At 34.4% G+C, this 14,394-nt stretch overlaps 2 protein-coding genes across 2 annotated transcripts; one reads left to right on the top strand and one right to left on the bottom strand.

Annotated features, from left to right (window-relative positions):
• The first annotated feature begins 11,061 nt into the window (after positions 1 to 11,061).
• LOC107174435 (uncharacterized) lies at positions 11,062 to 11,712 on the top strand. The gene has a single exon (XM_015525316.2). The coding sequence runs from the start codon at positions 11,062 to 11,064 to the stop codon at positions 11,710 to 11,712; it is 651 nt and encodes a 216-aa protein (XP_015380802.2).
• Positions 11,713 to 12,505: 793 nt separating this feature from the next.
• LOC127899840 (cytochrome P450 83B1-like) lies at positions 12,506 to 14,394 on the bottom strand. Its single transcript, XM_052433976.1, has 2 exons — positions 13,483 to 14,394; positions 12,506 to 13,293 (listed from the first exon to the last, which is right to left on the bottom strand). Exons 1-2 carry the CDS (start codon positions 14,392 to 14,394, stop codon positions 12,688 to 12,690), a joined length of 1,518 nt encoding a protein of 505 aa, XP_052289936.1. The 3' UTR covers positions 12,506 to 12,687.

The raw sequence follows: 14,394 nt of genomic DNA on the forward strand, positions 1-14,394 counted from the left end.
TGCTCGATAATCTTCTCTATGAAAACTGTATTTGAGCCCGTAACAAGTATATCATCTACATAAATGAGAACCATTACTATATCCCTCTCATTGTGTTGAAAAAATAATGAAGTATCAGACTTTAAAGCTTGAAAACCCCATTGTAACAGAGAGTTTGAGAGTCTGTCATACCAGGCTCTTGGACCCTGTTTGAGACCATATAAGGCTTTGTTTAACTTGCACACATGAGAAGGATATTGTGAATTAATGAATCCCTCAGGCTGATGCATATATACATCCTCTGTTAGCTCTCCATTTAGAAAGACATTGTTGATATCTAATTGTCTAACTGGCTAGTGATGCATGACAGCAAGGCTTAAGATAATTCTGACAGTACAAGGCTTAACCACAGGGCTAAAAGTTTCAAAGAAGTCTATGTCGTAAGTCTGATGGAACCCTTTTGCAACTAACCTGACTTTAAACTTTGAAACACTCCCATCTGGATTGTACTTCACCCGAAATACCCATTTATTACCAACAATTTTTGTTGCTGTGTCTGCTAGTACCAATGTCCAGGTTTGATTCTTCTCCAGGGCAGTAAATTCTTCTTTCATGGCCATGTGCCATTTGAGATCAGCTAAAGCCTCTTTAACACTCTTTGGTTCATAACTTTGTGTGACAGTGAGGAAAGTTTTTAGTTTGAAAATGCCTGATTTGGCTCTTGTGATCATGGAATGTTGATTAATTGGTGGTTGAGGCAAATGAAGTATGTGAGGTGTTTGGTGAGGGACTGATGTTGATGGAGAGGAAGGTTCATGATGCTGACTTGAAACTGAAGAACCTGGTGTTGGTAGCACAGCTGAACAAGGTGATGCAGCAGGGGACTGATACGAGCTATTGTCATGAAGAGTACAAAGTGGTGAAGCAAAGACTGATCGATCAACAGAGGACTGAGAAAAAGAGGATGAAGAGAACATTTCTGAATAAGGAAATTCAGACTCATTGAACTGAACATGAATAGCTATATAGACTCTCCTTGATTTATCTAAACACTGATAACCCTTGTGAAGAGGGCTGTACCCCAGAAATAAGCGTTTTTTAGAATGGAAATCAAACTTATGTGAATTATAAGGCTTGAGAAGGGGATAACAGGCACAACCAAACACTTTAAGAAACTGATAATCTGGTAACTGATGGTGTAACTTTTGAAAAGGTGACACATTATTCAAAACTGATGTGGGCTTTCTATTGATAAGAAATGATGCAGTATGAAAAGCTTCCCACCAGAATGATAAGGGCATGTTGGCTTGTGCAAGTAGGGTCAGACCAGTCTCAACAATATGTCTATGTTTTCTTTCAACAACATTATTTTAGTGATGTGAATGAGGACAGCTGAACCTAGATTGAATACCCTCTTGCTGAAGAAAAGAATGAAAGATTCTAAACTCTCCTCCCATATCTGACTGCAAGGTTTTGATGGGCATATTGAATTGTTTTTCAACCAATCGTTTGAAGGTTTTGAAAGTTTCTAAAGCATCAGATTTAAAAACAAGAGGAAAAATCCAACTATATTGAGTATAGTCATCAACAAATGAAACATAGTACTTGTAACCATTCATAGACATTTCTGAGGCAGGTCCCCAAAGGTCTGTATGGATTAGTTCTAATGGCTGTTTAGTTCTAATTTTAGAGGTTGAGAAATGAAACCTATGCAACTTTCCTTGTTGACAAGCATTGCAAAATTCAAATGAGTGTTGATTATTATAACTGGAAGACATACAAAAATTCTTCAAAATGACTTGAATAACATGCTTGCTTGGATGACCAAGTCTATTATGTAACAAGTTTGCAGAGTTTACACTTTTAACAGACTCTTTATTGAAAGCAACAGAAGGAAGACATTCTTTATTTGGACAGGAAAATAAGACTGACATCATAGAACTTGGACTGAGAGTTGAGACATTGGAAGATAGCACAGAATCTTCACATGACAATAGCTTGTTTAAGCCACCTTTAGCAATCCCCTGAGCAAGTAGTGTTCCTTTCACCTTGTCCTTAACAAAACATGCATCAGAAATGAATTCAATAGTGATGTTATTATTAGCAAGAAGTTTTGAAACACTTATTAAATTTTTGGTGATTTTAGGAACACATAATATGTCTTGGAGATGAAGATATGAACCACAAGAGGTGTAAAAGCAAGTATAGCCAATGTGTGTGATTTGTAAGCCCTGACCATTTCCTATGAGTAAGGAATTAGAACCAGAGTAGAGTTTACCATCATTCAGATGCTGCACTGAGTTGGTGAGATGGTGAGTGGCTCCACTGCCAAGGTACCAACCCTGATCTGCTACTCCCTCAGATATGGCCATATAGGCTGCTCTTGGTCCTTGCTGCTGTCCTGGAGAAAAGTTTTGAGGTGGATAGTTTGGAATGAAGTTCTTGTTGAATCGATCTCTGCACTCAGCAGCAGTGTGATTGTATCGAAAGCAAATCTAACAGACAACAGCTGCAGAGCTATAGTTACCTCTTCCATATCCACCAGGACCAAAACCACATCTTCTATATCCATTGTTAAAACCACCAGAATTACCCCTGAAGTTACCATTCCAGTTATTACCCCTGCCTTGTCCTTGGTTATTTCCTCTTCCATTTCCAGTAAAACCACTCCTTCCACCATTAAAATTCCAGTTATTACCCCGGCCTTGATTCCAGTTCCCTTGAGAGTTATTAGAATGCCAGTTCCCTTGAGAGTTATTAAAACTACCCCCTTTCTTCTGAAAATTTCCAGATTGAGCTATATTTGCTGCATAATTGCTTTTCATTTCCTTATTCTCACTATGTTTATTATTCTTAAGTCTAGCTTCATGTGTTAGCAACATAGAATATGCTTCACTCAGATCCATGTTCAACATATTGGCCTCGACATAAACAACAACCGGATAATAAGAGTGATCTAATCCAGTAATAAGATGAGTTATGAAGTTAATATCACTAACAGGACTACCAGCTAATGCAAGACCATCAGTAACTGTTTTGAGTTTAGTAAAATACTCAGTCATTGACAGAGAGCCTTTTCTCAAATTATTAAGAAGCATTTTCAGATGAACCTTCTTTGCCATGGATTCAAATCCAAATTGCTTTTCTAGACTTTTCCAAAGTTCAAAAGAGGTTTGAGAGTTTACCACAAGGCTTAGTATATCGACACTTATGGAGGACATGATCCAGCTCAGCAATAGTTGATCTTGACGCTTCCATGCTCCATATTCTGGATTTTCTTGTGCTTGAGCTTCAGTATTCGAAGAACTAGCTATTCTAGACTCAGAAAACAGATATTGAGTAGGACAGATTTTAGATCCATCGATATAGCTCTCCAATCCATTTCCACGAATTGAAGAAAGCACTTGCTGCTTCCAGATCGTGTAATTAGTGCGATCTAGCTTAATTGGAGTGGTGAAGGTAAATGAAGTATTTAGCTGTGAACTTGAACTTGTTAAGGCCATTAGATTGATCTGAAAATAAGCTCTGATACCGTGTTAAATGTATAAGATCTGTTTGGTTGGCAGGAAAATAAAGGAAAGTATAAACGAGAGGGAATTCTGGAAAACTGAAAAGATGCTCTGTAAATCTTATTAATCTGAATTGATACAATGATATTTATAGTGAAGCCTAGAATCTTCTAAAGCATGCAAAGCATGAGCTAGAAACAAATCTAAAACGTAACAAACTCTTAGCGGGAATTCAACAACTTAACACAACAGAATTCCAGCTCAACACTTGACTAAGCACTCCACCTAAGCAACAATAATCTGACTCATCATTTAATCTTAACACAAAGTACATGATAAAGAGATTATTATCTTAAATAATTATGTAAGATATATGATTCTTTTATAGTTGTTTGATGAAAATTCAACAATTATAAAAATATAAGATAATAAAATTATATTATTTCCACAATCATTACATAAAAATATAATAATTATGAAAGAATCATATATCTTATATGATGATATAAGATAACAAAAGTCATATGATAATTGTGCCGGTCTGAATTGAGTTATTATACATATAAATTAAAAGTTATAAACCAAAAAATAAGAAGAGGATGTGTAGAGAAATTCTCAGTCTCTATTAATTGTGGTTGGCAGCGCTTTTAAGTCCCACTATAATTGAAAGATGTGGACCACATAGATGCTGGATTTTTCCAATTGAAACAGGATGGGTGTCGAAAATATGTTGCCACGAGGAAGCTTCATTATCAAGAAAAAAACGTGACACCCTTTTGGTTGTTGAGACTTGAGACCAAACTTTGTGATAAAATTTCAACATTTCGCCGTCCCATTCATCATCATGCTTCATTCGTAGTGTGCGCGCATAGCTTCCATTTCCAGCCAAGAATTCACTGACACTGTAATTTTTATATTGTTTTATGATCTCGCGTAGAAACGAAGTCTGATTATGGGAGGTTAAAAAAAATTAAAATGAAAAAGCACTTGCAAGTGCGAATTTTTAGTGATACTGACTTACTTTTTGGGGTGTTGGATCTGCAGCAGCCAATTCCACCTTTCCACGTGTTCCAGAATTAATGAAATTATCAATGTGGCCTTAATGTTAACTACGTAAGATGGGTACAAGAAGGTCATCATGTTGCTAAAACATAAACCGAAAAAGCGATGCGCTTTTTGATTTATAATTGTTATATTTTTATTACAAAGTTTGTAAGCAGTGTTTGTCGAATGATAATCCGAGATGCTTATGATTTAATTATTATTCTCATGAATAAGATTAAATAAAAATACAAAAGAGTTAGGTTTAATCATGAAAGGGCCCGACTTCGAGAGTGAGCCTCATTATTGCTGATGGCGGCATATGCGAAACAAAATCTGATGAAGCCGTTGAGTAACGGAGAGGCAATTCAAAACCGTGCGCAAAAGGCAAAATGACAATTAATATTTGAACGGGTGGGACTATTTGCACTTTAAGAATTACTCTGAATGCTCTTTTATTTTATAAATTTTATATTACAAAAATATTTATAGTTTAATTTACCATTAAGGATAATTTTGTGTGATTAAATAAAATATATTACTCTTTATCCTTTCACTACGTCAACATAAACTCTAATTTTTATTTTTCTAATTTCTTTGATATGCTTCTTGAAGACCACTTTATAATCAATTTAAAACTATTATACCACTTAAATTCATTTTAGAATGAGAAGTTTGGTTTTCGTCATGGGCTACCTTGCTGATGCTGCTCTTGAAACTATCGAACTTAATAATTTTTAATGACCAAAATGATATATGTTGAATCAGCTTTTACATCGAATTCTACTACTATAAAAAATCATACTTGTAATATCTCAAGGTTCCAATTTATCAAAAGTTAATATTTCATATTTGTTAGTTCCTAACAGTCACAAGAGTGTACAAGCCAATTTTTGTAGCTCCTTTTCTACAGTAGGTTCAAATATATTATTATCAATCATATTTGTTTTTTTCACCCTTAATCCCTTATCATCGTCCCTTCATTCAGAGCAACTAAACAAAGGTCAAAGCCATTGTGTTAGAGTTACGAGGAAGAGTACTGTCGAAGAAGTTCTTTGTATGGGATTTAATTTTCTGGGTTTATAGTGATGAACAAATTGAGGGCTGTTTTGGCATTTTCAAGAGTGTATTGAGTAAAATTATTTTTAAAAAATTTAACGAGTTTTATGAGTAAAAGAGTGTTTAAAGTATTTTTTAGAGTGAAAATAGCTCCACCCTATTTATAATTAGAGATCTACTAAGATTAATCTAGATTGATTCGATTATAGAATAACTCAAATTTCTGCTCTCATTAATTTAGAAGAATATACATCTATTCTACCCATAAATTTATAAGATAAATATCTACTACTCGCAAATTCCTAAGAGGAAAAAGAGTCCGGCACAAGATTGGTACTTGAAGAACCCAACTGGCGAAACAATGCCTTTGTTTTCTTTAAACTGAAAAAGCGTGCACCTTGGTAAATGGTGAAATCCGGCTCCCTTGTTGCTCCAATTTTGGGGGTGAATTTCGACTATCATGCTCTGCAGTTTTATCGGCTTCGAGTTTAGCTTGGAAATCCACTAGTGTGAGACCCATCGATGGTGTGTCTACCGTTGAGTGAAGATACGAGGCTCTTCTTCACGTCGATCTGGGCCCTCGCGGGCTCACGAAGAATAATGAGTCTGGAATTGTCATCTCAAGTTGGGCCTAAAACAATCGAAAAAGAATTGAAAGATCGATCTTGACCCGCTGATTTTCTAAGAAATAAAATATTTTGATGTAGGTAGGAATGGTGATTTGTTCCAGAATTTTACATTGGTTAAAATCTAGGAAAATGATGCAATAGTGTAAATTTACTATTTACCAGAAGGTGTAATAATTTTTCTATTGTTTAATAAAGTTTAGAATCTTGGATTGAATTATTTCTATGTATATTAAATGTGTTATTGATATTTTGTTCAATGGTACATCTAATATTTATGAGCTTTAGGATAAAAAAACACCATTAGTATGTATGAGTGCGGTATTCAATGTCTATTTTCTCATAGATTGTGTTATCAGTGAAACGTGATGAGTGAATATGTGGTGGCAAATGGTCTTTTAAATGTGTATGTAGTTAGTCAGTGGGCTCCTAGCCCAACTGGCCCTGTCCGGAACCTGAGTTATAGTCTAGGACTCTCATTCTCTTTAACAATCATATATCTATAGTTTGGTGAGAATTGATTTCTCTCTCGCTAGTTTGTAGATTGAGCTTAGGGTTGAATACTAGAATGTGTTTTAGTGATATTGATCCCCCAATTGAATTCTAATAGTAAATAAATCAATTGAATTGTACCATATTAAAACAAAAAGAGTCAAATGATTTGTACCATATTAAAAAAAGGGTCAAATTTTGGTATGTTATATTTTTTTTTTAAAAAAAACTAATATATAGTTATAATAAAACTCAGAGGCACAAGTGTTATTTTAGGTTTATGTTAAACATGTTCTAAGCATAGGTGACACATAATGATATCATGGATTTAGAATAATAGTACACTTCTTAAACAATATCTCACTCATATATAACAAGGACCAAAGTAAAAATTACCCATTAATTAATTGATCAAATTACTTAATCTACGCTCTATTAAATATTATAATTTTGTGATTGTTTCTGTTATATAATTTTTTGTATGTTGTTTTTGAAAATTTATATATATGTGTTCATGATTTCGCCATTGACTTTATCTTAAGGAGTAACTTGTGGACAATAAATGGATACTTTAAAATTCAATTGAAAATGGAGAAGTTTCAGTACTTAATTTTGTGTATTCGCAAAATGAAATCTTTTGCTTCTACAGTTTTATTACGGTATCCATATAATAACAGAAGACATACAATTTGTGACATATAAGCATAATTGCAACATTAAATATTAACTAGCACTACAAGAAAATTGGGATAAGGCAACATCATTTTAACAACGTGCACAGATGGAATGTTGTCAAATTTATAATTAACAACAGTCATGAACTGCATGTTGGTAAATAAAAAGTTTTAGCAACATGCAAAAAGTGATTGTGGTCTAAAACTTTACGACAACGAGCGACCGTTTGTTGCGGTATAGGAGTATATAATAACAACATCCATAATTTGCATGTTGCAATTAGTTATTTAAGGCAACAATGAATTGCCTGTTGCAAAAATTATTATTTAAATAAAAACGTTTATATCTTGCATGTTGTTGAAATTTTTTTTTTTGTAAAATTCTTTGTTAACTCAATTTAATATGAAATTGGTGAAAATTAAAACATAAATAGCTGCTCATGGAATTTATGCATAAAAGTATTATAACAAATAAATTTTTTGAGGGTATCATTAACTACAATATTTTTTAAAAGTAAATTATATCAAATAAATTTTTTGAGGGTATCATTAACTATAATATATTTTAAAAGTAAAGTAATAGAAAATAATGTGTAATAAATAAAAAATTTCATTTTGCGCGCACGGGTTAAAGCGCGGTAAAAAAAAAAGAGACAAATTGACTTAGTGAAACCCTCGGTTCTCTTTGCAGTACCACTTTACTCTTTCTCTGCCACTAAAGGAAAGCAAGCCTCTCAATCTTCATCGTAATGGCGGCTGCCCACCCAAGGAAATGAGTGTATCAGGTACTCTTCTTTTCAATTTCATTGATAAAGCTCACTTTCACTTCCCTAATTCCATTTAATTAATAATTTACTCTTTCCACCTATTTTGTTTTTAGAAGATTTGGGTCTTCGCCCTATACTTCTTCTCACTCAAAATCGCTCGACATCGTCCCATTGTAGATTCATTGTTTGGTAAGCGGCACAATTCTTTATTGCTTGTGGGGTTCATCTGTTATGCATGAATAAAATAAATGTTACTTTTTTGTGGTGGGTGATTGAAACCAAAAGATTATTTTCTTTTGAAACGCCTGAAGCTAAATATTTTACATGGAAAAGATAATTTTGAAGATTATATTTTATTTTCAAGATAAACTTATTTCGGTAAAAATAATTTAAATGAGTAAATATTACTAGTGAGATGGATAATTATTTTTTTTTTAATTGAAAGGCACAATTTTAATCTCTTATTGGCGTTGTTGACTTTATGAAATAGATAAGTTACTTCTGTTAATGCCATTAATCTCTTGAATCAGCTGTGACATTTTAGGATCTGATTATAGAGCAAACTTGAGGTATTGTTTCCCCCTTGTATAATTAAAATTCAAAATGCATTTCTCTTTTGGAAAAGTTACTTACTATGGAGTTTTGAGAGATATATTAGTGCTTGATTACAATACTTTTAGCTCCCTATTTTCAAATGTGACTGAACTAATATAGTTAATGCTGTTAAAGTTGACAAAGGATTCACTTTGGTTAACCTTCACGAGGGACAAAGCCAATTTGGATTTATTGTAAGGATAATGAAAAATCAAATTAGTATTTAGTATTGAAAAAACCACAAAGAGGGTTCCAAGATTTATTATTGGCTAGTAAGATTTTTTTTTTGTTCAACTTTAAATTATACTTTTTCATGTTCATATACTTTTTTCTAGTATGTTTATTCTTACATTAATTTTGCTATGTGTTACAAAGTCTTCTAGGCAAGTCGAGATAAATTTAGAGAAAATGCAACTATTCAAGAGGAGAATGGATCATTAGCAACTAGCAATAGGGAAAATGCACACAAACCTCAATCTGATGATAGATGCACCAAAAGACAAAAGAGGTCCAACCAAACTTGGAATGATTCAAGATTGTTCTCCATCATTAAGCATTGAATTTAACTACTATGGCCAGCCAGTAGGTGTAAATTCTTACAAATATGCACTTTTATTAGAGTTATAACATGAGAGCATGTGCTTGTGTGCATTGAAATTAGCTTTTAGTTGACAGCGAACTATTGGCCATTGGTGCATGTTTATGGAATTACATAGTAATTATCTTTATTTAGAAATACATTATTTATCTTGAATGCTTGGCATTAAGAACGATGGGTGACTGTTGGAGACTATACAAATCAAAGCTAACAACTAAGATAAAGTAAACCAAAAAAGTACATGACAAAGAAGGTTGCTCTTATTAGGCCAAAAAAGTATAATTTTCAAAGAAGATTGGGCTAATATTGTCAAGTAAAGATTGTCTCCAGAATTTAAAGTAAGCTAGTCCATTGCATTGCACTTATAGTAACCATGTTAAGTTTCTTGTTTATGAAAATTATACATTTTAATATTTGCTGGACAAGCAATAAGCAAGAAGTTTAGAGAAATGAGAAATAATCAGGAAGTTGTATCAAATTGTTTTTAAAAAGGTATGTAGGCATAAAATATTCTTCTTGGGGGTGTGTGTGTGTATAATTATATTCCAAATGCAACAAATGAATATTGATTCAGTTAATCTTTTTGTAGGAGTTTGTGCCTTGAAGATGTTTCTGTTGGAGTGTATATATGCTCTGAACAAGTTTTTGATGGAATAGCTGAATTGAAGAAGCTTTCGTTGGAGATGGTTTTTTTTAAGTTGATATTTATGGAATTGCAACAGCCACTAATGTGTTTCTTTACTAATTTTTTGGGTGTTTGGCTAGATGAAATTTAAACTGATGTTGTAAATTTCTATGGATTAATTGTTATATGGTGTTTTTCATATTTGCTATGTAATAGGATTTGTATGAATACAAAAATGTTGGTGTGAGCCTTAGCTGTGATGTGGGCTTATTACTAAGTTTATGAAAACTTATTATAACAAGCCAAATTGTAGAAATAGTTCGCATGAATTTTACATATGGCGGCAGCAATAGTGTAATAAAAATGATAATATTAGTTGTCATAATAATGATAATAATAATTATTAATAATATATATATATATATATTTTTTTTGACAACATGCAGGATATGTGGTTTATTGTAAATAAAAATTAGAATTAATGGCGACATTTAGTTGCTTGTTGCTATGTAATTTATAGCCACATTCATAGGCTTGTAGTGGAAAGTTTGGAAGCACATGATCTTTTTAACCACAATCATTATAAGTTGTCATATGATATTTAACAATGTTCATATCTTTTTCAACAACGTGAATTGCGCGTAGTCGAAAGTTACCTACTTTTCGCTACATCAAGAACCGCAACGCTTAGATGCTTGTTGTGATATCCCTTCTACAACACTCTTTGCCTGTTGTTATATACTATTTTTCTTGTAGTGTAGTGAGGAAAGGCCACAAGATTGCAAAACAAGAAGCAAAATATTTGATATCTTACTTGATTCTCTTAATCACCATCATAATTATCTCATTTCAATATAAATATACGGTAGGATTTTCCCATCTTAAATCATTAAACAAGATAGTTTTGGTCTAGGGAAAACTTAAAGTAGATTATGACTAAATTATTTGGGCATGTAGCCCTAGGCTTCACCTTCTCTTCACTTGGTTTATGGCGTCTTTTCAATAACATCAAGCTCCACTCTCTACACCCAAATTCCTTCACATCTCCCCCATGGTTTCCTTCAAAAATAATAAGGCACATAGAGCTCTTCTCCTTAATGGCAGTGAGCTCAATCTTCATAGCCTCTGATCTTTATTGGGGCTTCCGAATACCCTTACATAACTCAGATCTAATTATACCGTTAAATCGTGTTCGCCATTTTGAGCATGCAACAATCTCACTAAATTTCTTCACTTATGCAGCCTTTGCTATAATTCTCGACAAAATTGGCTCCAAAGCTCATTATGCTCTAACACTTTTCCTTGAAGCAATAGCCTTTGGGCAAGAGCTTCTTCTCATTCATTTTCACTCAGCTGACCACAAGGGTGTTGAAAGCCAATACCATTTGCTTTTACAAATTATCCTTCTTGTTTCTTTGATCACAACCCTAATGACCATCGGCCACCCGCAAAACTTCTTGCTTAGCTTTGTTAGGTCAACTAGTATTACGTTCAATGGTGTTTGGCTCATAGTTACCGGCTTCATGCTTTGGACTCCAGCGCTTATACCTAAGGGCTGCTTCATCAATCTTGAAGAGGAGCATCAAGTTGTTAGATGCCTTGGTGATGAGGATTTACTCCGAGCTAAGTCATTGGTGAACCTTCAATTCAGCTGGTTTTTGATTGCAATCACAGTGTTTTCAGTCTCTTCTTATTTGGTTTTGGACAAAATTTATGATGAAAAGCTTGATTATTCAACCTTGAGTTGAAAAGAAGATGGTTCTTTTTTAACATAGGCATATTGAACGAAGGCAAAATGTTTGATATAATGAATCAGCTGCTCGACGATTTGCCTGTATGAGAGCAATTTGTAATATCACCAGCAGCCCACTGTCTACAGCTTGTATAGTCATGTGGCATTTAATATGATGTGCGAAGGTGACAAGGATGAGTGACTCAGCAGGAGCTCATCCAGAAATATTTAGAGCAAAGAAGACAAAACAGCCTTTAAAATCAACCATTAGATTATATCAGCCTTAAGCTGCTTACACCAGCTGTATGTTGTACTTGCTTATCTTGAACAAAAATAAATAATATATCTTGTATCTATTACCATTAATTGAGAAATGAATCAATTAGATATATACTGAGTTTATTATATTAATCCAATGTTTTATTGCTTTGAGTATCTAGCATTAGTTTCTTCATTTAATTAACTTGGTAGAGAATTCCAAATCATGGAACATTCTTATGTATTTGAATCCTGGAAATCAGGAAGAGGTAACTATTAATTAACACCATTAACACTGCTTCGCACACCAGCCAAGTGATCCATGAACAATCTTCAAACTCCGCACCACAAACTCCGGCCAAAGCACTAATCTCTTTCATTTTCTTAGTTCCTATCGAACCTGATGACGGGACTGATTTTATCGTCTGACAGATACAGGTCTTGGCTGCCGTTCGTGGGTTATTGGCTTGTTCCTCTCCCTGACCCTATTTTTTCGTTGAATCTTTGAATCAAAATGAGAATGATTTCAATTGGGCTAAAATTTTATTAAATCACTAAAAGAAATTAACAAAGAGCAAAAGCAATCTAGAAAAGCATTATGAGCTTTGGTTTTAAAAGAAAGCTGAGTAGCACCCCTCACCGTTACATATTATGATCCTCGAACAAACAATAACCGTAAAGAAAAGTGCTTGCATGCAAACTTATTTGAATCACAACACTAGTGACTAAACCATCATATAGATTTGGTTGCCACGAGCTTGAGAGGCTTTTTCTTGTGCTGGGTAAGACCAGGCGTAGCCTCAAAATCCAAGTCATCAATCTTCATTCCATGAGGCATTTTCCAATCAAATTTGTAAAGAAGATTGGCAAGTGCGAGCTCCACACTGGGCAATGCTATAGTTATCCCTGGACAAATTCTTCTGCCGGAACCAAATGGTATAAATTCAAAGTTTTGTCCTCCCATATCAATGTTAGACCCCACAAATCTCTCAGGAATAAATTTGTCTGGCTTATCCCAAACTTGAGGGTCCCTTCCTATTGCCCACACGTTAACTAAAACCATTGTCTCAGCTGGTATGTGATAACCATCGATAACGCACCTTTCTGTTGTTGCCTTTGGGATGAATTGAGCCGCTGGTTGAATCCTCATTGTCTCTTTGATTACAGCATTGATATACTCTAATCTTGGAATATCATCTTCATCTACAAACCCTTTATCTTTAGCCACACTTGTAACTTCTTCTTGAGCCTTCTTCATTGCTTCAGGATTCTTCATTAGGTGGGTCATAGCCATTTCAATAGTAACTTTACTTGTGTCCGTGGCACCTATAAATATTTCCTGCATATATGCAAATTAAAGCACATGTATTAAGCAAGTGCATTATACGAGAAATGGCAAACCAAAATTGATGATTCGAACTGGGGTGGCCAGGTATACTTGAGAACCACTCGGCCAAGTACGTCAGTGGGGAACAGCTAGATGAGAAATAAATTAATTTTTGGTAAAAGGAATAGATTATGTATGTACCATGATTGCTGCTTTGACATCATCCAATGTCAGATCACCAGCTTTAGTGAGATTAAGTAAGTCGTCGATTAAGTCCCCTTGCTGACGAGCAGCTTGTGGTCGCTTTGGATCCAAATGGTCATCGATGAGTTGTTGATAATATCGATCACAATCTTTGAAATGATTTTGGAGACGGCGATGCATTCCTGTGATTCTATCGAGGCAATTACCGATGAAAGAAAAAGAGCAGTCTGAGAAAAAAATGGTCCCAGACAGGAGCTGAGTTTCCGCAAGAAGATAATCCAATCTATTTACAGCTGCTGGGCCATCATCTTCAAAGCGCTTCCTAAAAGTGACTCTAAAAATAATATTACGTACGCAAGTCATCGCTATCTCGCTTAAGTTGATTGGCACTTTGGATGAACCATCTTCATCAGCGGCATCGCCTAGCTTTGATATTTTTTCAACCATACGGAAAATCTCATCCTTTCGAACTCGACGAAATTGCTCAATTCTATTAGAGTTAAGCAAATAGGTGACAAATCTTTTCCTCATGTCTCTCCATTCATTGTAATGTGGGGTAAAAGTGACGCCCAAGTAATTGTAAGATAGCGTTTGCAGGCCAAGCAAAACTGGCCTGCCAGCAAATTGAAGATCGTGAGTTTTGAAGGCCTCTTTAACCAATTTTACTGAAGAAATTACTATGGCTGGTCTAAAAGCAAGACGCAGAGAAAAGATGGGACCATATTGTTTAGAAAGTTTCCATAAATAAAATGCAAGGTTTGTGGCATCGAACTGGTGGAGGTTACCGATTATGGGGAGACCAGGAGGGCCAGGTGGAAATTTAGCGCTTGTGTTTTTTCTGTGTTTTTGGAGAAGAAACAATAGAAAGATGGGAAGACCAAAAAGGATCCCAAGAACAAGTAGAGCCAT

The sequence above is a fragment of the Citrus sinensis genome, chromosome 2 (genome assembly GCF_022201045.2).
Source record: "Citrus sinensis cultivar Valencia sweet orange chromosome 2, DVS_A1.0, whole genome shotgun sequence".
NCBI classification, from domain to species: Eukaryota; Viridiplantae; Streptophyta; class Magnoliopsida; order Sapindales; family Rutaceae; genus Citrus; species Citrus sinensis.

Coding starts and splice junctions, on each gene's coding strand:
- LOC107174435 (XM_015525316.2), top strand. CDS start 11,062: ATGGCAGTGAGCTCAATCTTCATAGCCTCTGATCTTTATTGGGGCTTC.
- LOC127899840 (XM_052433976.1), bottom strand. CDS start 14,394: ATGGCTCTACTTGTTCTTGGGATCCTTTTTGGTCTTCCCATCTTTCTA. Junction 13,294..13,482: donor ATGTCAAAGCAGCAATCATG/GTACATACATAA, acceptor GCATATATGCAG/GAAATATTTATAGGTGCCAC.